The sequence below is a fragment of the Scomber japonicus genome, chromosome 12 (assembly GCF_027409825.1).
Source record: "Scomber japonicus isolate fScoJap1 chromosome 12, fScoJap1.pri, whole genome shotgun sequence".
Taxonomy (NCBI): Eukaryota; Metazoa; Chordata; class Actinopteri; order Scombriformes; family Scombridae; genus Scomber; species Scomber japonicus.
Genome location: NC_070589.1, coordinates 13,806,404 through 13,831,839, shown reverse-complemented (window position 1 = coordinate 13,831,839; position 25,436 = coordinate 13,806,404). Strand labels below are relative to the sequence as shown.

Here is a 25,436-nt window from a genome sequence, read left to right as displayed (position 1 = left end):
GGATATTGTCCATACAATAGTTGTTGAGATATTTCGGTCTTGACCAAATTGGTAGACCAAAGACCAGCTGCCATCCCCAGAACTACGTCAGTCATTTGGCTAAAAAGCATAACCATTATACTCTTCCTAGCTGCTAAATAAGATCAAATTAAATGTTCATTACAGACTGCTTTCATTTACCTTGTGAGACAGCTGGATTTGCAGAATCATGAAATCATGAGATCACTTGATAATCCGTCTTGTAAAGGTGCAAATTGTGAGCTTTCGCCCAAATCAGTCTCCTTTGAAGATTCTCGTGATCTTACAAATCAGCTGCTTTGCAAGTTAAAGACAGTGATAGATAGTGATGGACAGGTGGCTCATTCAATCACTTGCCAAGTATTTTTTCAAAGTGCCTGCCCTTTTTTAAACTTGTTTCCAAGGACGACTTCTCAGAAGGTTCTGTGTAACAAACCATCTGGTGCATCAGGTTATGTTTTCATGGCCAAAAACCAATTTCTGGTTCATAAAATTGAATCAAAGGATAAAAGAATGCAGCATAAAAGCCAGTAAGCTACTACTTTCCTGAGAATTCAGAGGGGAATCCTCTCATCTGTCCTCTTTTAGGAAAAGCAGGTGTTACCTTCACAGCCGCAACTTGATAAAGATGCCAATAACCTTCACTTGGTAAAACAAACAAGCAACACAGATCCAGAGATATCTAACAGACAAACACAGTATGTATAATTCGCTCACTGACATGTAAAAACATCTATACAGTCCCACATATCCATCTAAGGAAAAGGGTTACTGTTATCTAACTGTTGTCATCTGTGGTTAACTTGATAATTGGGCTTTAAATCATGCACCAAAGGCATACGAGACGGTCTGGGTTTGGAGTCTAATGTCAAAAGCTGCATATTTATTTCCTTCCTCCCCCTTCAGGTTCATCTTGTCAGCTTTCCTAATGCCTATGTGAGGATGCACTCATGCATGAATATATTTTATATATACAAAAGCAGCTCTGGCCAACATGTCTGAGTGCCTACATCAGCTCTCTGGGTGCATTTTATTACCAGCACTGTGTTCTACTTTTATGTGAACACACAGAGAGAGTGGGAGAACGATTAAAAAAAAGGAGAAATAAAAAGTAGAAAGAGAAAGAGAGCAAGAGGACGATTTACAACCAAAGCGCCATCAATCTTTTACTGCTGTCTGATGATTACATACACATAAATACAGGTTTTACTTTAGAAGTGTTGACTTCTTAAATATGAGATATTAATAGATTCCCAAAATGGTCACCGACAGGGCTGTTAATCTCGTGCTTCACTGCTCCCCCTGCAACTGCTCCCCCCTAGCTATTCCTCTAGAGAATAAAATGGTGGTGGAGACTCTGGCTTTAACAGAGTCTGCTCTTCCATCACTATCACCGGTGTACCAGGGAGGATCAATAGCGTGACCCAAATAAAGCTCCCTACTCTCAGTCTGTGATTCCCCTCTGTGGGCGCATAAACTGGTCGTCCTCTGCGGCTCTTAAAACTGCAATGAAGCAGATAGTGAATTTCTGGACTGCTTTTTTATATTGGTCTTAAGTTCAGTGTCCACAGGTGGAAGTAATCTGAGCAGCAGTGTGACATTTCAATACTTATACATTACCCCTCAAAGTCTGGCGTAAGGAGAGATTTTTGCTTGTTTAAGAGCAGAAGTCAATTACATTTCTTGGCAAGGGTCTTCAGAGGGATGAAATTGAAAGGACAACTGCCCCCTAAATCCCCCTGCGCTCACAAATGTTTTGTATTAGATCTGATAAACATGGCTCCTGCCTGAGAAAGAGGACAGAGGACCGTAATGTAAACAGGACTTTATCTCTGAGTCCTCCCTCACAGCCTCCCTGCTGGCACTAAGGATTACGTGTGAAGCTAAATGGTTATGGTAGACTTTTCCTGTGAGAATATTTGTGCAGTGGCGGTGAAGCAACGTGGCAGACAGATACGCTTTAATGAGAAAGAGGATGTGAGTTATGAAGAAAGCAAACAGGATTCATAGTACTGGATGATGCATCTACTGTACACATTCACAGACGCATTTTGTTTGTCTTAAGTGTGTAAGAACATGGTGACTGACTGCAAAGTGGGCAGCGCAGGCAGAAACTCTGAAGTTGCGGTTTAAAGAAGTAACAGACTGACTGGAGGTTACAGCACCAAAAAATCAATACCTTAATTAAACCACCATGTAAAATCCATCTGCAAATTCACTGCAACTAATAACAGACTTCATCCAAAAGGAAGAGAGGAGAGAGAATTTATTGGGCTCATCAAATTTCTGTAAAAGTATGTATGTAAATCTACTTGCTGGTTTTTGCTGTCTTTGATAGAAGTGTGCAAGATACAACCAACTACATTTCCACGTCCCATTTACAATTACAGACATACTTCTGTGCTGTGTGCCTCTTCATTTTCAAGTACTTGGCTGCCCTACTTAATATAGTAAAACCACAGTTAATTTGTCTTAAACCACAACTGTGATTTGGCATCAGTGTGCATTTGCAGAATATACTAAATTACAGTATTAATTTCTATGTTACATGGACGTCTTTTTACCCAAACGCAGGGGAAAAAGTGAAAATCATCCAAATTATTTCCACACATGTTCTCGTGTTGATTCTTGATGGCGGCAAAAGGCCTTCAAAGTTGAATCATTTATTGTCTTTTGTAAAAAAAGAAATAAATAAAAATCATTTACTGGAACGCTGCCCAGTTTAACAAAAGAGACAGCACAAATGGTCAAGAGGAAATATGATTCAAAAAATGTTTTGGGAAATGCAGATATGAACCAAAAACAACTGATAAGGGCTGAAGAATGTTTTTGTAAATATTGCAGCTGATAAAAAACAGTCTAAAACTGTCGACAGATTTTAGATACTATACTATAAAAGATAAGAAAGAGTCACATTCTCAGAAACAGATTCAAGGCACAGTTTAGTGCTGTAAGTCCAATATACTGTGGCATACAGTAGGTACTGTCTTTACTGTCCTGTTACAATGAATACTAATACAGAGATTGTCATTTACACAAGTGCTTCTATATTCCCAGTACTTGAAGTAAAAACACCTAATAAATTTGAAAAAGAAAAAGAATACTAACCGTGTTTGCCTATCCATGCTCCTGACATGATGCAAGATATAAGAAGTACATCTGTGTCACACGCTATATGTGCATGTGTGTGTGTGTGTGTGCGTGTGTGTGTGAGACAGAGAGATGAAAGGAGACTGACAACGAGGGAAAGACAAAAGACTGAGCGAGAGTAAATGAGATAGCTCTTAATTACCGCCTGCGTTTCTGTATGATGTCAATAGGCCTGTTGACAGCACAGGGCGATCCCCATATGTTCCCACTCCGCACAGTGATACTCCGCTCCACGGAGTAACAGAACCCACAGTTCGTCGGCACACTCATCTTTCTTTAGCCTACTCTCTTTAACTCGTCCTCACCCTCCTCTTCTTGGCCGCTCCGCTGCTCTCCCTCTCTTGGTTCTCCTCAGCTTGTGGCTGCTCTCATCCCTGTAAAAACCGGCCCGCTTCCTCGTCTGTCTCGCTCTGTCGGGCTGTCCGGCTCTCCACGGCTTCCCAGGAGTTCTCATTACCTCTGGCAGGAGTGGACAACCAGCTCTAGGACCAGCAGCTCCAGTGCACAGCCAGGATGACCAGGGCGATGCAATCCATGCTACTGTACGCTGGAGAAAATCTGCCTCTCCTTGAATGATTTGGATAAATTTGGAGCGTATTCCTTCCTGAGCACCTGAATTCCTCTTTTGAGAGCTGCACACTTCCTGCTGCCTGTCTGTCTGCCCTGCAGGCTGCAGAGAAATCTTTTCATCACTCTCAGCAGAGCTCCATTAATCGGTCCCCCATGTACATCTTGTCTCTGCTTTGGGTCTAAATGTAGCGCAGCCCTGCTACCCTCTTCCCCCCTCTCCCTTACTATCTGTCTGCTCCCCCTCTCTCTCTCTTTCTCTCTCTCTCTCTCTCTCTCTCTCTAACTCTTCTTCTGTTTCTCCCACTGCTTCCTCCTCTCCCCTCTGGCTGCTACACCTTTAATCACAGAGCAAACAGAGACCTTTCCCTTCCCTGGGCAAATGTGCTCTCCTGCTCCAGTCTATCACAGTAGCCCTACACTGCGTGTGTGTGTGTGTGTGTGTGTGTGTGTGTGTGTGTGTGTGTAATTTCTTTTTGACCGAGCGCCCCACAGAATGTGCACAGATCTCTCTGACATGTGTGTGTAAGTGAGCTAACGTGTGTGTGTGTGTGTGTGTGTGTGTATGTAGGCATGTGACTGAGCAAGTGTCTGTGTGTGTGTATGTGTATCTCACACACATGGGGGAACAAGTTTCAGAGTGAGGTCAGAGCTGAGAAAGGGGGAGGGATCAGAGCCAGCATGGTTCCTGCCTTCCCTAAATGTTTTAGCCGTTTTAACCCCTTCCTGCACTCTCTCACACACACACTGGATCCTGACGCAGGACAGCGCTCTCCCCTTTGGGCACCGTACCATTATCCTCTCCAGATGGAGTGTGTATTCATATGAGTGTGTGTGTGTGCGGCAGGTTTGTCTTGTCTATGTTAGGCAAGAGATTGATGACAGGATGAGTATGATACGGTATTACAGTAAGTAGCTCTTGGGACACAGCTTGCTGAGAACGAAGAACATGTCACGCACACACTTATGTACTCATGCACAGGCTTAGGCGCGAGCATGCAAGGTCACCCATGGCCAGGGGCAATGTATTTTTGAAGACCAGAAATGTGAAAAGTAAATATGAAACCATAGCTGGTTGACCTTCTGTTTGCTCCATATGAAAACTTAAACAGGAAATATTTGACAAGAGATCAGCATGAATATACAGGCTATGTTCCCAGAGCCAGATTATACATTACTCAGCTTTGCAGTTTTTAAACCAAGAGTTTTTTGAGTTTTCATTTGGACGAACTGTGTATTATTAAAGTTTTCTGATGGAACTTGTCCTTGTGACAGTTTGCGTGATACAGCATTGTGCAATGAATACCTATTCTGACCTACTGACTGTTCACCAAAACCCTCCCCCAGACAACAAATGTCCAATTGCAGAGTAGCAACCATAACTAGGCATCACATGCGGATCAAGCTTTGGATATCTCCATGCCAAAGCAGCGTGCACTGGGCCATAAGAGCAATACTTGGCATTTAAAGAGATTGAAAGTTTATCGTTCTTAGTCTTTCCGAACCCATGTGTGTGTCTGTTCTAGGTAGACAAGGTTACCTAAGATAGCGTTAAGATTACATTAAAAGTGAAAAGGGGAAAGTTTAAATACACTATATATGAATATGAGCACAAGCTGCTTATAGGCTAGAACACAGTAACAGTAGTAATAGTGTTAGGACTAACTGGTTCTACACTGCAACACAAGAACAATGCTGTTTTACTTGTTTATGTCTTATAGGCTACATGGATGCTAACTTTTTGCTTGAGACATGTAGATTTAGCATCAGTCATTTAGTACAATATAATATCTTTAACAAGACCATATACAAAAGTCATTTTAAAAACAGTCAGTTGGAAACATTCAAAAGTTAGCCTGTTAGCCATAGTTGGTCAAATCTGCAAGTTACTTATCATTTCAGGAAAATGGCTGCCTGCTAGAAATAGGAAACCCTGTTATTGTCCGCCTCTGTCTAAAATCCAGAACCAATTGTTTCAAAAGTTACTTTGAGTTTGTAAACCTGCCACTGTTATCAAAGTGCTTTATGTGCAAGAACAGAAAGCTTGACAGACAACAGTAACTAAGGGGGACGGGGCTTAGCGAACTTTGCTATCACACACAAAAAACATCTCCATAAATGGATATGCACTTCAAGCTACGTTCTGCAGCATGCCATGGTTCAATTAAATTGGCAAAATCAATCAATAGCATCACCTCATCACCGTGGAATTCACTAATGTTAGGCAGAGAGACAACGATAGGTGAGAAAGGGAAAGACAAAGAAAGACAAAAATAATAATAGAGCAGAGGGTCAATAGGTATCTTTAATATGAGCCAGGACCTCTTCTAGCCGCCAGGACCACTGCTCTATCACCTACATACAGTATGAGACTCTTATTACTGCACATGATAAAGTTGGTTATATTTTCTCATATGGCTTAGTTTTATTTTTCAATCTTACATTTACCTTGATTGCAACATGCAGTGCAAACCATTTAACTATGTTTGCTCTCTCAGACTGTTTAATATAATCTCTTAATATAATATAAAAGCTCTGTTTCTGTTTCTGCGGTAGTCAAGAAAAACTGCCATTTAAGGAAATCTGAAGAGGTGCACACCAAAAAGGGCCAATCAAAACCACAAACTGAACAGACTTACAATATTGCTTTATATTATGGCGTTCTGGTGCCTGAATAAGGAACAGCAACAGTTTATAAATCCAATCACACGACTGCAATGAATTGAACTAGTAGCAATTTGGGTTTTGCAATATCGACTGTGCAGATTTACAATCAGGCCCTCGATGGTTTGATGAAGAAACTCCACAAGTCAAACCTGCTGTACTACATACCTCGCAGTCTCATAATTTGTTTAGTCTCCTGGCTCACATGTATCTTTCATGAACACATATGTGATTTGAGTTTGGACTTGTAAAACTGAAGAATTTATTAGCGGATGAACAGTGTCCTGATGTAAACCTGAAGAAGGGATGTTGTGAATTAAACTTTTCACACATTTTTATGACAGGAAAACTGTTTTCATATGGAGCTTGAAAAAAAAAAAAAAGTGCTTAAACATAATGGTTCAAGATTATTATCCCTGGTTATCTAGAGTGGATATGCTCACTCACTTACAGACATTCACATACACATACACACTCATTGGCTGGCAGTGTACCAGAGGATTTCACAGTGTTCCATGTATCTGCGTCACCGTGGTGGAAGAGAGTGGATGTTTGAAGAAAGACAGACGTGAAATGTTTGGCTCTGTTCAGTATCTTCACGTCTCGTCTTAACAGTCGTGCTCTAAAACGCTGGACTTCGCGGGACCGAGACGATGTGGCGAGGTAATCTCTGAAACTCATAAAACGGTGAGGCATCATAAATTCTGGCTAACCCCTTGGTTGTGGTTTTAATAGTCCATTATTTGTGAAGGGGCCTCATGACATCATATGTTGGCTACACAGAGGCATGGTGAGCATTCCTGGATAATGAGCTGTTTTGAAGTTGGTGAGGAGCGCTGTGTGTCAGAGCTGTTGCCTGTCAGTGGACATACTATCTGTTTGTGGTTTGTTTGTAAAGCTAACTGACACTGATTAACTTCCACCGTCATATTGTCCACAAAAAAACAATGATGCTAGACAAAGCTAGTGTCTAAAAAAGTATATGAAAACATAAGTAAATCAACCCCCATGTTTATCCTTTTATACACATTTTCCTAAATTCAGCATGATACATCTGCTCTTGGACCTCTACGACAATTAAAATAACTTTCTGTTGTTTCTGTTGGCCCCCGCAATGTGAGTTTGTGTCGAGGGACCAGAGTTGGGTACAGCAGACTACCAGGGGTCACAAAAGCAGCTGCAGAAGAATATGGTACATAAACACGCACACATGCATATTCACATGAGCAGGGCATATTTCCACAATAGATTTATATATCCATAACAGGATCTCCAGGAATAGTGATTTCTATGACTCAAAGGAAGCAGTCACTCAAATGAAAGCTTCCTTAAAAAAATTGTTAAATCTTCTTACAAAAACAGTGACTTTTCATATTAAGCATGAAAAGTCAGCACTACTGTTGTGATTCTGTGATGACCTTTAATCAGAATATTAAAGGTAAATACCACAGCAGCAGGAGAAAGAAAACCAACTGACACAAATTTCTTAATGGTACAAATGTCATCTCAAATACGTAACAAAGCGTCCGCACCAGGTGTCAGCATGTGGCTGTTGCTACTGGCCTATATTTAACTGAGTCTCTGTGATGTCAAACGTCATGTTACAGCATGTACTGTAGTAAAGGCTATCGGTGTGTCGCCTCATGATTCATTAGGCTGCCATCTGCTAGCATGACGGCAGGGTTTGGGGCTCGTGTGATTTGGGGATTGGGTGGATGACAGACTTGTACGCACACATGCAAACGCACACACTCATACTCATACTCATACTCATGAGAGTTCAGCAATGCATGCACACACACAGGGACATGGACACTCACTCAGATGCATACATGAGGTAGACAACTGACAAATACACAATCAGGTGCACACAGGTCTGTGCGCACACTCACAGGTTACAGGTTGCTACTCATTTAGCAGGTGAGCATTTTTAGGAAAAATAAGTGATGTAGTAAGTAATGTTCAGCCATTGCAGCCATGTCACAGTTTCATTTATGGAAAAATGCAGCGGACTGAGCTCATACACTCTGGCCCACTGTTTATCCCACTGTAAATGTGTCTGCTTATTTTTCTATGGGTAGATGTAGGTGTAAGTATAGTTGTACTATTTAAACAAATCTTTACTTTTCAGAAACCGTGGGACAAAAAAAGATAAATTCTCTATTTTGGCCTCCTCCTCAGTTACTGATCATTGAATTACACAATATATTCTATGTGTGTGAAAAAAATACATTTAAAAAAATATATAATTATTATTGGAGTTTTAAAGCAGCAAGAAACACAAAATATGACTTGATCATTTGAAGGGATGATTTGACTACTTGTAAAGTCAATGTGTCATGTCTGAAATTAGGAATAATTTGTATCGTTAAGATTGATATGTATCTGAACCTATTGGCAATTCGGTTACATAATTTCCACTGTACTAAAAATTTGAACTATGTGCAAAATATTTTCTTTCGTCTGCTTCATACTGTTGACTCAAGTGGCCAATGTACAAAGCACTCAAGTTAAATGTACGAATCATGAGAGCAGTAGCTCAGCATTGGGTGTCAAGTTATGTCAAGTGGGGACTTTATAATACAAACAACATACGAAACTCTACTTCCTTTGACCTGAAATATGGGTTAATGGAAAAACTGCACAAATCCATAAAACTTGAAGACATGAAGAACAACAGACAGGAGATCCCTAATCCAGAATCGACAGATGTGATGCTAAATATACAGTATACAGTGAAGTAGACTGATGTTATGTAGCATTAGAGAATTACAATATGCAAAAACAACATGATAATATCAAGTGAATTAAATATGAACATGTGTTATTAAGTAAATATTAAGTGTAATAAGTTAAAACTTTCCAGAGTGTAAAAGAGTTAATCGGAAGCTGCTGCACCTCCAAAAGTTAAAAGGGATGAAAAAAAAAGGAGAATTTTGCCACATAAACCAATATAACTGCTCAGTTTGACATATTCAACTTTAAATCTTTAACTTCTTTCACACACAACAGCCAAAAGATGTAAATATAATCTACCAAATAATGCAGTTACTTTTTTTTCTCTAACTATGACAACAGCAGTATAAAGGGGGTCATTGCTCTGTAACGGTCTCTAGGCATAACTTAGTCAGTTTCTCCCTCTAGTGGTTACAATGAACAGTCAGGCTGATACTGCGGTAACACTGAAGAGCTTTGTAGTTCTTCATCAAAAATGAATTGAAAATGGCATTTTAAAAACTGGATTACATATTTTTTACCAGGAATGACACTGTATTTTCTATCTTTTTAATCAAAGTATTACTTTTCGAGGAGAGAGTTTAACGTCCTGCTTATACTAAGACTAATCACTAAGGTAACAGTTCATCCACTCTGCTCAGGAAGCAGCACTATCATTTCAGAGCATTTAAAAGTTTCGGTTTCCTTTGCAGTTTCTGGTCTTTTTATTGTTGCTACAGTCTGATATGTCCCCTCAGACGTACGTAGAAAATACAGTAGAGCTGCTCGTTTTGTATTTGGGCAGTGTTAGAGCTGTCCCGGGCTGCTGTTGCTGCTGATGTCGGCCTGAAGAATCAATGAGGCTCTGGAGGCGATTGGGGAAATCAGTCATGCTGAAAATATGGAGTACAGCAGTGACGCACACAGCAGCCAGCCCGCCACAGCTACACAGGCCCTATTGACTAATCTGGGTGTGTATGTTTGGGGGGGTGTGGGACTGGCGGCTATATTGGGACCTCTGACATTGACACTGTTGCCCTTTGGTTGGGTGGCCTCACTTGACACGTTTTTTTTGTTGGTTTTCCTCATTATTGTTTTAGCCACCAACTGTTTTCTGTGTCTGTCTGCTTCAGAAATATCATTTTATTCTGTGTTTACCCTCCAACCCATCCACCCCTCCTTCCCCCCAGTCATTATCTGTGCACTAAAAGCAGCACAGCAGCACTATCTCTACTCACGTCCTCTCTATCGCGTCTTCTCCACCCTCTCGTCTGTGCCTATACCCTCTTTGTCTAAACTATCTCTTTTTCACAGTCAAGCAGCTGCTATGTCCATCTCTCTTGCTCTCACTTCCTATCATTCTCTACTTCAGATAAACACCATCTTCTCTAACTGTAACACGCAATATGGAAAGTGTTGATCCAGCTACTATCTTCTCATGATACTGACTAAGAGCTCTCATCTCCAGCCATGGCCATGTTCGACTTTAATGCAGTGTGTTCAAGTGTCCTGCACTACCAAAGAAGCCATAAAAAGCCTTGCTGAGAAGGTTATGGGGGGTGTGTGTGTGTGTGTGTGTGTGTGTGTGTGTGTGTGTGTGTGTGTGTGTGTGTGTATGTGTGTGTGTGTGTGTGTGTGTGTGTGTGTGTGTGTGTATGTGTGTGTGTGTGTGTGTGGTTGACAGAGGGTAGGATGAATAGTGCCCTGGTACTGTTAGTACGGTTAAGGATAAGAGCTGTCTCTATTGTGATGGACACATCTGGATAACAAGAGACTGCTTTGTTTCAGGGTTTCTGTGTGAGTTGCACAAAGGCAGAAAAAAATACTTATTTACAAAAGAATTTAAGTACAACCTTTACTAATTTAAAAAATACTACCGCCAAAACGCAAGCACATTAGTGTTATCGTCTCAATCATCACACAATAAATAAATTATTGTCTTCACTGGCACCAAAAGTGAAAAACCTGATTTGAACTTGAGCTTTGATCTGAAGCTCCCAACAGTGACTCCACTTGAGTACTGTGGGGGGGTTTTTTTCCAGCCAGGAAGCTCGATGTACAAATCAGGTAAAAAGAGAATAGAGGCTTGTTCTGTTCCCTTCTGCACTTCTGTATTTCTGGCTGTGGTCTAAAATCTCCTGCTTTGATCTCCTCATATGATCCAAACAGGCTCACGGCTGGAGGAGTTCGGATGACACTCGCGAGGCACATGCCTTATGCCCAGAGTTCAGAAAAGTTTGCCGCACCACACACTGCACTGAAGTTTAAAAAAAAAAAAATCCCACAATAGCTCTCCCATGTTGTTGGGGGTTTTTTTCATGCAAGGTTTTCTCAAATTCCAGGAGGAGGAGGGTAATTCTTTATGAACCTGTGCAGCATTTTAATCTTATTTTAGTGATGCATCCTTTTATAAGACATATGGAGTCATGCTGGCCTCCAGATTCCTGTGTGTATATTCGCTGGCTGTGTATGTATGTGTGTACTCTTGTATTTCATGTATTCTTACAAAACAGTGAGTCCTGCAGAGATCTTATGACAGCTGTAGTAGATTTTATGCTTTGAGTCCAGCCTGGTGATTACACTATTGTATCAAGTTACAACTACAATTAAGTCAATCAGTCTCATCAGTGTGTAGACAAGGGACCAGCACTGATGAGTACAGCAGTTATCATGATTTACCTCTTGGAAGAGATTTAATTCAACACATCATTTTATCCCTCTCTGTTTTGTTACCTAGAGGATAAGATAGAAAACACTGATGAAATCTGCTCCCTTTGTTGCTCTAACAGACACATTTTCCACGATGGGGCGATATTTTTTCAGTCCTCTTATGAAACCCAAAAAGTCCTGAGCCACATGACGGTCATAGCGTGCCTGACACGGACGCCTCGACTTGGCTCTGGTCCATGGACCCCAAGAAGGGACATCAGTGGACAGAGTCATCGATCCACCATGTCACCCCTGAGGCCCTCACCACCATCCACAGCACCCAGTGTACCAACAGCAACACACACTGGTTTCATCACAATGCAGCTTTCACAACATCAACACCAGATCTTTGACAGATGTTTATTTGGCCTTAGAGAAGTTCATCTTGTGTTTCTATGGGAAACAGGTGGAATCTCACCTCTAGTTATTTCTTAGCACAGGAGTAAACCAAAGCAGCGTTTTTAGATCTGGAGGTTACTGAAAGTTGCAAATATATTCACTTCTATGTCAAATTCTTTTAAATCTAAATTACTATGTATAGAACCAGACCTGCACATGAAGTGTCATGACTACACAACAGCGTCAGAGTGAACCACAAAAAACACAAAGCAGACTATCAGCAGTTTACCCTTCCTGTACAAGACAAAAACTTGCCTGATACTGAAACAGGTCACATCGGGGTTATCAGTGCAACCTGAACATCTGCAAACACCTGCACTGTGCTGCCTTCACTGTCACACACATCATCACATAACTCTTAACACACAGCCGGATACATACCCAATGCACGAGTGCCTGCGTGTGGAGAAGTTGCCGTGCATCTTCCTTGAAAAGCGAGAGTCTTTGTTCATCATTTTATTGGCAGGTTCAAAAAAGAGTTTAGTTGAGTTCAGAGGAGCATGAAAACAGCAGCTTTGGAAAGCGAGGGAGAAACAAAGTGAACTTCTGTGGCCCGACCAAAACACTCCATGCTGTATTGAATCGGAAAGGAAAGCTGTCCCAATTCCTTTTACGTACTCTGTTGTCACAAGTTATGGCACTGGGAGACAGGTCCTTTTGACAGGACAGTGGGGGAAAAACAGCTCCAAGAACAACAAATGCAAAACAGAATTGAAATGCAAAGCAAGGAAACACAAGACTCAACAACTGCACCTGGTAGGACAGTAAGTCAGGCCTGCTAAGTCCTCTTCTGTATTTATTAGATAAACCCTATTTGCTAAAAGCTCTTTGCTTCCAGCTTGGTTTAAAGTGCATCAAAGTGGGAGTCCAAGTTGTGGCTGTGGTCCCGGCATTAAGGATATGTCCATTTGTAATTGTGGAAAAGGAGGAATAAAAAAGTAGTCTGTGTATGTGTGTGTATATATGTGTGTGTGTGTGTGTGTGTGTGTGTGTGTGTGTGTGTGTGTGTGTGTGCGTGTGTGCGTGTGTGTGGACAGCCTAAAAAGGCAAAGAGTCTTGGCTGTTAGAGACCTATCACCGAGTGAGTTAGCGTATCATCTCACTGACAGTGAAAGAATGGGGCTGAATCAAATCAAATGAAATTGAGGATGGTGTCAGCTGTCAGTGCTCGTCAGGGACTAATTCCTCACTCGTTCTTCTTTCAGTTCACCACAGATGTGCCAAGATAAACGCTTCTCCTCGCACTCCTAAATAGGAAACAGCAAGCTTGAATTTTTCCAAATAAACTGCAAGATGACAAAACGGAGTTCCTCAACAATGTGCCCCAGGTATTGTCTGTCTTTAAAATTCTGGTCCAACAACCGTGACACAGAGCTGTCCATCTGAGCAAAGGGTTCCCTATGTGATGCTACACCAACAGACTGCGCAGAGTTAATCTTAGTGGGAAAAAAGTGAGCTGGAAAGAGTGTTATAATCCCATCAGATGCTCCCTGGAGAGGGCCGTCCCAAGTAGTCCCTGTCAGAGGGCCATAACAGACTTCTGCTCTCTTCTTCTCTTCTCTCCTGAGAGTGGTGGGACCAAACTCTGGCTTAAAACAACAAACAACACTATCTCCCCTGAGAGTGAGAGAAAGAGAGAGATACTGTGGAGGGAGAGAGAAGGGGTGGGGTGTTGGGTTAGTTGAGAGAGACACAGCCAAAGAGCAAATTGAGAGAGAGAGGGAGGCGGGGGGGAAGAGAGAGAGAGAGAGAGAGAGAGAGAGAGAGAGAGAGAGAGAGAGAGAGAGAGAGAGAGAGAGAGAGAGAGAGAGAGAGAGAGGAGAGGGAGAGAGAGAGAGAGAGAGAGAGAGAGAGAGAGGGAAACAGGACAGAGAGAGCAGAGAGAGTGACAGTTACTGCATGAGAAAGTAGACTAATGCAAGCAGCACTGGGGTTATAGTGGTTATACGACGTGAGGTAAAAGAGGAAATACAGACCACATTGTGCTATATTAAATTATTAGAAGAAGTTACAACACGTACAAGTTCTTCGTTCATATGACAACTCAAAAACAAATTCTGTTTTCGTGTAACCAGCCTTCATCCAAGCCAGTAGTAACAATAGTGTACTGTCAATCAATACTTCAATATTGTGTGTGTGTGTGTGTCTGTGTGTGTCTGTATGTGTGTGTGTGTGTGTGGAGGGGGTTGGGGGGGTTGGGGGGGGGGGTCGTTTTAAAGGTGATTCAATTTTCCTTTTTAATATTGCGTTCTCTTCTCATGCCTTGATATAATCCATCTGATTTGTACAATATCCTCTTCAGAGTTAAACAAATATTTGCTGTAATTAAATATGTGACTATGAAAATACTGCAGAGAATACATGATTAGTAAAGGATGGAAACATCTCATTTTACATAATACGGGGGGTGCAGGAGGACAGGAAGTATCTATTACAACACATCTGAGATTATTAGAGTCTCTGATAACTAGTGAAAGATTCTCCACTATTAAACATAACTTCTAACTTATAGAACTATTAATTTTAGGCAAAAATGCACAGATAAAATTGTTAAAATAGCAACTTTTTCTCTTAAAATCAAGAGGTTGGACTGAATAATATGCTGACAGCTGGTGAATAATCATTAAAAAAGTTAAAGGACCATTGTGTCGGATTTGGTGTCACTAGCAGTGAGGTTGCAGATTGAAGCCCACTGAATGCCCCTCCTCTTCCCTTCCACTTCCAAGCGTGTAGGAGAATGTACGGAAGCCGCAAAACCCATGAAAAACCTAAAGTCCTTCTCTAGAGCCAATGTTTGGTTTTTCCGTTCTGGGCTAATGTAGAAACATAGCGGTGCACCATAGTGGACTCTGTGGAAGAAGACCTGCTCCCTGCGTAGATATAAAGGAATAATTCTAAGCTAACAAAAACACAACCATTTCTATTTTCATGGGATAACACAATAATTAAAACATACTTATGAATATTATATTACATTTCTACCAAGTCCATTCCGACAGATGACACTAAATCTTACACACTGGTCCTTTAACTATTTGAACTATTATTCTCCAGTTGGCAACATATTATTAAGTCCAACCCACTGCATTTGAGAGAAAAAGGTTGCTATTAAAACTTAAGAAAATGTCTCAATGGCCTCAAGCCAAAAAACTGTTAGGACCTTTAAAAAAAAACATAGTTAAATATTGGGGTTTGTATCTAGTAAAAACAGCAACCAATGGATAGTGATCTTTTCTCCACTCTGATCATCACTACACAGCCTGATGCTGTCAGTCCACAGTGAATAACATAGCAGCCTCTAGTGGAATAAATAAGAAATGCAACAGTCATTTTCATTCAACGAATCAGTGAATATGATGGAAATAAACCTTTTCTGTTGTGCTAACATATACAGTACCTGAGTGAGGGTGTGAGTGTTTCTACAGGCTCATTATAATGTCCTAAATTACTACTAAACTGACTAAACTCAAAAGAAATCAAATGTAATATGAATTTATGAATTACTTAAACATTCAATATCTGGTTGAATAAAAATGTCAGAGACTAATGCCCAGGCACCAAATGATAGCCTATAATAATAATAATAATATATATATATATATAATATATTTATTAAACTATATCTAATCACTAATCACACATATCACTCCTGCCGCATCGAACAATACATGTAAACTACTACCAGATTAATAACCACATTAACTGTGAAAGTAATGAAATTATTGTACTACTTGTTTGGTTGGTGTTGGTGTTATCATCATGGCCAGTACATGTCATTATTTGTATCATGACTACTACTATAATAATTGGGATGATGAATGGGAATAGAGGAATAATGTTGTTTTCTCTCGCTTTTCTTTCATTCCTTCATTTGTCTGTGACTGGTGCATGTCTTTTCATTTTGTCTGATCATTTTTTCCCCTTTTTTTTAATTTACATGTTCGAAACAAACTAAACTAAACTAAATATCTCTGATTGACAAAAGTGTGAAAAAGTTGACAACCCCTGAAATAAAGAAATGAGTGTGGTTATGTGTGTGGTTCTAAATGATTTGCATCTCTAAATGTCAAATCATTAAAAGACATTATGGAAGCAGAACTGACTGTCATCCCCAAAATAGCTTGCAAAAACTATTTTCATGACACATTTTTCACGAATGAAATCCATTTGACGTAGTGTCTCTGGAGTGGAAAAAGAGTCTTCATCAACTTAGACACCTAGTGAAAATAACTTTTCGGGTATGTTCTATATTTGAGCTCCCTGCGACATTTATTTTCCACTGGACCCCCAGTTTATTTAATTTCCCCTCCTTGCCAGCCATCCTGCAATAACTCTCCACCATCCATTTATTTCAACTGTGACATTATGGGACACTGCACATACCCCTCAGAGGGACACTTCTAGTGGCCTGACCTCGGGGCTGTTTAATGTAAAAGCCATGACAAGCTAAAATCTCCTTATCCTGACTGGACTCTTGCACTCTAATATTTGGATTTTCAACAGACACATTAAAATTAATGAAACAGTTGGGCTGCAGAGTTACAGTAAACCTTTGAAAAGAGATGCGTCTACTGGCCCCACTAGAAGTTTACAGAGGTGAATGATCTTATAAACATTTTTTGACTTTTCTAGTAGGCAATGACTTCTTCATAAATGTTTAATATTCATGTCTTGCCAATAAAAGTAAAGCAGGGTTTTACAGCACTATAGCTAGAGTTTATTAAAGGGGTTTCATTTTATATCAGTGACTGGTTGTGTTCTGACATCACTGCAACAATGAAGAGACACATTTTAACAGCCAAGAATTGTTTGGTGCCTACATCCGAGTGTATATATATGTTGAGGAGTGAAGGGTAAACACTGACAATGAGATAGGAGGCATGTGTGTTAAAGTTGGTTTTACAGTACTTCAAATTTTCCACAACAGGCTTTTCTTTAGAAGGAACCTACAGGCGTCCTTAACACACTGAGGAGAAAAAATACATTGTGTCAAAGGAGCGAAAGAGAACATATATTTATCTGTTTGTATATCCATCCACACATATGTATGTATAAGGCCCTGTTTATTCTTCATCTCTCTAGAAATTAAGGTCAAGTATGGTTTAATCACATGACTCTTGCAAATGTTTATTTTGCATCCGAATCATGGGCCAGGTCTGATGGAATAACGGCTCATAAAACTAACGAGCATCATTGTAGAGCCCACTGACAGCATGACAGCTGTGCTCTCTGCAAACAAGAGCTACGGGCACAATAACAGATGAAAAAATGAAGAATAAATCAAATATGAAAGCAGGGGATACACGGTCACATGTTCAAGGCGTGTTCCGTTGTCGTGCGGCAATTAAAAAAGGTTATTTTGTAGCTGACAGATTGAAGCGCTTGCTTGACAAACAAGTGGAACAACAAACTGCTGATCCAGAGACAGCAGGGATGTTGATGAGCTGTGTGTTTGCTGAGATGAAACCACTCTGCTGGCAAACAAAGGATGGACAAAGCTTTGAACACTCACACCTGTAGGAAATTAAACACTAAAAGTGACAATATGTGGTTGAAACACAGGTTTACTGCTTATCATTTTCAGCAAAACAAAAAAGTCATAAATGAATAAATGTTGTAACCAAATAAAAAGGTAACAAAATCTCAGCAGGATCCAATCCTGTATCTGCTGTGCACAGAAAAAAATATTCTTAGTAAATATCAGCTGATCCATATATAGAAGATGAAACAGCACCTTTGAAATCCTCACATTATGAGCATTTACTTTAACAGAACTCCCCTCAAACAATGGCTGATTTTATTCTGGCAGAGAACAGCGTGTTTAACCGAAACACAGCAATACATCTTGTGGTCGGGATGAATCTCATAAAATGAGCTTGAGGGCAACCATTTTTGTAGTGTGAAAGGCTGCTGCCTGTACAAAAATAGACCAAAAACACATCAACAACTGCAGCTGAGTCGAGTGACCCTCAGCCGTAAGACAAGAACGATCTCCTCCTTCAGCAACACTCCTCCCTGCCCATACCACTCGGATATTAAGCAGTACTTTCAAATAATTTAAACGGAAAAAAGTACAAGACAGCTTTAAGTTGTGGATATTGAGATAATTTCATATACTGCTAACACAAAAAAAGGAGAGTATGATGTGAGAATAATCAATAAGAATGATCAATAGGGTTTTGTGGCTGTGAGATACCTGTCCAGTGCAGATGAAAAGTAATGCTACATGTGTTTGATTCAGTGGAACAAAAAGCATCATCATATTTGCCACCTCAGCTTCACAGTTGCAGACTCTACCTGGGTGTGTGGGCGAGGGTGAAGCGGCGCCTCTGCAGGTTGATGCTGCGGTTCATCATCAGCTTCCTGAAGAGCAGCGGGGAATTTCTGGGAGATGCACGTGGGGAATCCTTGGGTGATCCTCCCGGGGAGCCCGTCTTAGACCTGGGTATAAGCTGAATGACGGGCAGTCTGGTCACCCTGAATTCCTGCGACTTCTCCCCCTTAACTTCAGCCTGCTCATCCTCGGAGCTCTCGAGGCATAGATCACTCATGGTGAAAGTTAGATAGTCAGTCTGCTGACTTTAGTCCCAGGAATTGTCTCTGATCTGTTTCTCTGTGGTTCCTCAAATTAACTTCCCAGAATGTTTTCGTGACATGACACACGGCAGTGATCTGTTGGTGTCTGTGGCTATCTGTCTTGATATTCCAAATCCAGGTAAAGCTATAGTGCCTCTGGTCCAGTCCTCACTTCCTCACACTTGGAAAAAACCTGGGCCTGCTGATGAGCACACGTAAGAGCTCTTTAAAATCCAAAAAGAGAACTAAAACTCCTTAAAAAGGTAAACACAGCTGCCTTTCTATCAGACTTTTTTATCTTTATTTGAAACCTGATCAGCCCCTTTCACGTCCTGCTCGTCTCTTCCTGAAGACCTGGGGCAATGGACTCAAACATTAGTGTACTCTCTCTGCCTTCCTCCCTCTCCCAGGCTTTGTTTACATTACTGCTAGGCCTTCCCTCTCTCCAACTAAATATGGACGTCTGATTTACAGCAAGGAGAAGCATGACAGATCACCTCCTTCTGCTTCTCTCCCCCCTTACTCCTAATCTCACTGAGCATATTGTTCATCAACTTCAAACTGTGCTCCATAATTCCATAATTACTTCCTCTCTAAGTTCCCCCAGTGTATAAACATTAAGCTGTCGCCAGGCTCGGCCCTCCAGCTCAACTGTCTTACTCTCACTCCAACTGACTTTGCATACTCAGGCTTTTCCTCTGGTCCCTAAGGTGCTATTTGTTGTGAAGTTGCCTATTTCCTCAGAGACAGCCTTTTTGCCTTTCACATGCTCCGAGCGTACCAGGAAGAGTCACATGAAGGGCCTCTGTCTATAAAAAGCAGAGGTAGATAAAAGTTATAGAGAGCATGGGTGCTGTCACGATGGCGCTCTCTATCTGTGACCAGAGGCAACATCATCTTCACCCCCACCCAATCTCTTTGTTTATCGCTCGGGAGTGAGAAAAGGTCCTCCTGTGATTAGGGACTCACAGCTAAACACCGGTGCTGTCTGGAGTAACTCAAATAACCTAGGGAGCTGAAGCATCTGACACAGGGCTGAACCTATGACCAACAGCTGGTAGGGAGAGCAGTGAAGAACGATTCTTTGCTTTTTGTGGATATACACTCACAGCTACTGTACTGCACTGTATGTATTTGGGATCATTGTTGTAGTATTGTACTTGTAGACAGAGAAATGTGTTCTCATCCTAACATAACACAAACCCTGCTGTGAAATTGGAGTCTGGAATGCAAAGTGAGGTTTATGTGACCTACCGTCTCTAACACTGGATGTGAATTTGGATTCATTCTTCCTGCTTAATCACTTCTATGACACTCTGCACTCTGCCGGAGGTTCAACCCTTCAGCATCACCGTCACATCCCTTATGGATCGTATTTTCTCTAGAGTGCTATCTCGAGATACAGTTTGCTGCTTTTATTTGGCCTCTAGGCACATCATATCATTCCTATTCCAACTAAGTATTTGATCAATTGTAGACTGATTTCTGAAATTTTCAGATTGTATATTTTTTTTGCAGTTGTCTTCATATCTCGCGATTGGTGTAGCTCCAAGTGCTCTCATCAACTTTCCAGCCTGTTTTCAGCAAGAAAGCTCTTAGCTCAGTACCTACCTACCGCCAAACAGTTGACACACAAAGTTAGCAGCAATATAAAGCATTTAGCAGCTAAAGAGCCAGATATTTCAGTCAAGAGTTAGTGGAGACCAAAAGGAGTTATAAGGAGAGCGATGTTAAACTTAGATTGGTGGATTCAATTTCTTTAATGATACTAACTGCAGATCAGTTTGAGTCAAAAGGATGTAATAAATCCTGAGTAGAGATAGTAGTCCGGTGTTTGCTCCTTTATTTTGTTTTGTTCCAATGCCCAGGCTGTTAATATGTGCTATTACCCAAGTTCAACACATCTAAGGATAGTCCCGGGCCCAAAAGCAATCCTGGCCAGAACAGACTGTACATTCCTGTGGCGGCACTCCCGCAGGTCCTGGATTGGGGTTGATCAAGTTCATCAAGAGTTAGTTCTGGTGGGTCGGATTGTGAGACAGGATCCATTCGTTTGTTATAACTTGTTCCACGTTTACATTTATCTAGACAGGTCTAATAGTCTGCTCTGTCCACCGGGTCACTATGGAAAATATTGCATAATAAAGCATACTTTCCTGTGGGCTTCACTGCCAAGCTACCTCCGTTTAATGTTCCTACAGTCAACCTAGTGTCTGTTTACAAGTTTTCCAAAGTGGCACATGTTGTGGCCTTGACAAAACTCACATGTGAGCTGCCTTTTTGATGACTGACTATGTGTTGTGTCTCCACAGCTTTTAATGGTACTGTACAACTCCCAACCAAATCATCTTGTGATTTTAGGAGGCCTTTTTGTTTCCTCCTGGATTCATCTGCTTGAGTTTCCATCAAGCCAAACAAAGAGAAAAAAAACAGAACGTTTGGGGCATTATGCCAACTCAGACTCCAACCAAGCCATCTGGAGTTCCCATTCTGAACGGGGCTGAAAACCCCAATGAAGAGGAACTCCCAGTTAGAAGTGTGTGTCAGACATTGTACGTGCACCTAGAGACAAGCCTGAAATGCATATCAGATCAACAAGAATGCCGTCCACTCTGATCCTGGTTTTAAATGCCTCTTCATAAACAATTTCTCTGGCACTGCATCAAAACTGCACTACCAACTTACAAACAGGCGAGCACATGGCTCTCCTCCTGGAGAACAAATACATTGAAAGGCTTTTTAGTACATCATTATAGGGGTAGTGTCTATGGTAGTGTTGATTTTACCTGCCAGTGTATAAACAGTGATGGAATATATAAAGCCTAATCATCACAATGTAATAACCTATTTTCCGATGCTTCTTCTGCAGAGTTTCAGCCTTGGCACATTAAACGTGATGAATCGGCCTACCACCCTGTTTGCCCTGGTGTGTCTATCATTTATACCAAGCATTTGCATGTTAAGTCTTTTTTTTTCATGTTGTAGCCTATTGAAGAGAAACCAAGTTAACTGATATTAATGATACATTTTACTGTGTTTATATTAAATAAAAAAATTGTGAAAACAAAATTATTGTTTCAAAATGTGAATTGTGTTATAGTAACACATTGTTTATTATGGACATCAATTAACCAAGCTATTTATTCACTAATATAAATGCCTTCCTGTGACAATTTTAAATATAGGAAGGTATAAAGTTAGCAAAAAAAGACAAAACAAACTCAATGCTTTAGAGCATTTGCTTTAAGGACTTTAGAGCCACCTTAATAGTTTAAATTTGTCCTCACAAAAGTTAAACATGTCATTTCATAAGCCATGATACCTGTGAGTTGCACTGGGTCTTGTCTATACTTTTAGGCACTGCAGGCTATATCACAGGACTTATATCCACTCATTATACAGACTCAAAAAAGACCTGCACCACTTTGTTCTCACTTTACCATGTAGTAGTTTGTAGCTTCCAGCGTTCAATACAGAACTGATTAAAGCTATCACTGTCGTACCTGAAATTGTAGCATAATGTTGTCTTGCATAAAATGTAATTTTATAAACATTAAAATTGTCTTTCATGCTAATGGGGTCTGTGCTTACTGTATATTTCACTCTGGCAAATGATGTTTACGAATGTGCAGCGTCACTGTTATCACAAATGTTCCAACTACGTCCAAAATAAATTCCAACCAGTTAGCATCTGGCATACACTTTAACTGCCAACGTAATCAGACAAGTCTGTCTGCATTCTTTGGACACGGGAAAAAAGCTGCAGTAGAGCCATTTACATGGGTCTGTAGCAAAACCAGCTTGAATGTTGTAGTGGAGAGCCTTGTTTGTGTGATCTTTTATAGTGATAATTGTTCAGCAGTGTGACAGAAGAGGGAGCACCGCCTTAAGCAGCACACTTTGTTGGATCATATGCTTAAAAAGCAAATATTCTCCTACCTAATTTAAGCAGTTAAGAAACAAAAATATATCATCAAGTTCTGCTGAATATTTTCCAGCCGAACCAAGGCATCAAATGACTTTATACGTGGTGCTGCAACGTTGTCCTAAATCTATATGAAAAACACATTATACAGAACCACAACACCACAGGAATTGGTTATTGATTGATCATAAATAAGCAGTAACTATTGAATCTTGAAAAAGAGCCCATTGGGCAGTTTTCACACCATCATCATCACAAATCTAGTTTAAAAAAATGAAATGAGAACTTAAGTTTATGTGTTAATAATGTGACCATGCAGATGTCCTTAATGGCACATTTAAAGTATATGGGGGAAAACCCTCATACCCCTTTAAGGTGGAAACAGAGTATCGGCAGGTAAAAGTATGTAAGAGAATGATGAAAAATAAACAGCAGGAGTATCAGGGAAAAGACTGATACTGACAACATTCAGCATTACTGACTCACAAGGCTTTGGTGATGTAACTGGTCAGAGTCCCGAGACCCCGGGAAGGCTTGACGCTGAAGACTATGGGTTTGGATGCTGAGTCCTCCTCAGGTTGGTCCTGCATGGAGTGTCTGCAGGACAGCTTGGGAAGCTGCAGTTTGCCTGAGAAGAGCCTCTTCACGGCACATCTGACATCTTGGAAAGGCTCAATGTAGGCAGCCTGCTCTGAAGAGTCCCACTGCCTCTGTAAAGCAGAGGGAACTGGTTAAATACACAGACTACAATGTAAGGAAATAATTAAGAAGTAATTAAATAGGCAATGACAGGAAATTGTAGTATGTGGTTGATATTATATTTTATTAAACATCAAACCAAATGAGGTCCACTTAGTGTTTAGAGGTTAGTACTCATTTTGTTGAGTACCTGTTTACTCACTGCTGACAGAGCTCAGTCTGAAGTCTTACCCTACTTCCTCTTTAGTTTAGTTTAGTTTATTTGGATCCCCATTAGCTGTTACCCAGGCAACAGCTACTCTTCCTGGGGTTAAAATAAATACAACCAATTACATTACAATTACAATATAACATAAATGCATACCTAAATATCCTCTTTAAATGTTTTGTATCCTCTTTTGTAGTCTCTTTTTTGTCAGGGTACAATCAAAGACTTTATCTTAATCTGCTAGGACCAAACTTGGCACGCTTCTTTCACTTTAGAAACATTAGTTGCTCTGTGTAAAAATTGTCTCTAGTTTTATGTTACATTTAAAAAAACAAATACCAGGAGGGTCACAGCATGAAACCAGCATACAGTAATAGTATAGAATTATAGAAAGATTAAATATCTCACATCACAGCAAACACAAACATAATACAGCAATAATACATAACGCATGTGTGAACTATAGGTTAATGTAAAGAGGAAAAGACAAAGAAGAAAGCTTTCAGATTTCATTGGAAGTGAAAAGTGAATCTTCATTTTCTGTTCCATATTTATACAGATTACTGATTCTGAAATAAGAAACTGTAGCTCGGCCTTAGTTTAACTTCTTAAGGACACCATCTAAGAAACAGAAAAAAAAACTTTCCGAGGAGATCTAAAGGTATGTTGCAGACAGGGCTGTTTTTGTGCTGTTGCTGAAAATGTGACGAGCCTCGAAAAGCCCACTCTGGGCATTATTTTTGGAACATTTTATCAGATTTCAGGTCCTGAGACCCACACACTATCACCTTGGACACAATAGATGGTTTTCACAGTGAGATAGTGTTTGGGATTTAGCTCTTAGGGCATCGTTCTCTCAGCGTCAGAATTGAGGGGAAACAGATAAGAGTCTTTGTTTTTCGCTTCATCCCGTGACCTTATCTCTCATCTGCTAGGGAGTTCCACCTTTCCATAAACAATTGTCAACAACACACTCTCTCATGTTTTATTGTTGACCGCTTCTGATCAAGTTGACCAAGACACAGAGCAGTGTTGTTAATTTCCTGTGTTGCGAACTTCACTCATCAAGGGACGTTTGATTTTCTCCTGAATGATTTCTAACCCTAACCCTCTCCATGACACAGCCAGATATTCTAGTACTGGTGCATAATAAATAACTAGTGGTATAAATAAAATATGCTCTTTGTTTAACACAATAAACATGACAGATTTATTAGTTTATTGCCATTAACCTGAACTTGCTATTAGACAGGACTTATTCGGACATACAGAAGGCTTCAGGAATAATCTCCAAAGCTGTAAAAATCACAGAATATATAAAAATGTAATTCCATCAAATGTACAGGTGATCAATCATGAGTAACCTGCCATCTCTGTTTTTGTTATTACACTGTTGCTAATGTGAAGCCGGGTGAGCTTTTTTGAGTTCTAAAAATATGTCAGAAAATAAATACTGACTATGAATCTTAAGCCTCACACAGAATGCCATTTAAATGTTATCACTTACATTTTTCTCTTCAGTATTTCTTAAAGGTTTATTAATGACCCTTACCTCGGTTAAGTTGAAAAGTTTTGATGAGCTATTTCTTCTCATACTTTCTGCTACTGTATCATGGGAACAAGACAACTGGGAAGGAAATGCCAAGAGAGGAGGATACAGGAACCACATTTAAGATCAGATATGAAGAACACTGGCACCAATACTTCCTTGGGCTGTCACTCAGTAAAAAACAACTATTTCCCCGCCTCTTCAAAAACCCTCAGCTGTCATTAGTCCAGTGATAAACAGCTAGCTTTATTTTGCAG

The 25,436-nt window shown here is 40.4% G+C and overlaps 1 protein-coding gene across 3 annotated transcripts in view; it reads right to left on the bottom strand.

Annotated features, from left to right (window-relative positions):
• The window catches only part of pde4ca (phosphodiesterase 4C, cAMP-specific a), a 45,819-nt gene extending 20,384 nt beyond the window's left edge, over positions 1–25,435 (bottom strand). The window contains exons 1-3 of one of the 3 annotated variants that reach the window (XM_053330285.1): positions 25,183–25,435; positions 23,229–23,433; positions 14,295–14,298 (exon numbers count right to left, since the gene is read on the bottom strand). In XM_053330285.1, coding sequence (XP_053186260.1) covers positions 14,295–14,298; positions 23,229–23,433; positions 25,183–25,299 — 326 coding nt within the window. In that variant the 5' untranslated portion in view covers positions 25,300–25,435. Of the gene's footprint in view, positions 1–3,310; positions 3,439–14,294; positions 14,299–18,519; positions 18,774–23,228; positions 23,434–25,182 lie in introns of those variants that run through there. The other 2 variants (XM_053330286.1, XM_053330287.1) reach the window with 2 other exon arrangements.
• Between the last annotated feature and the right edge of the window lies 1 nt (position 25,436).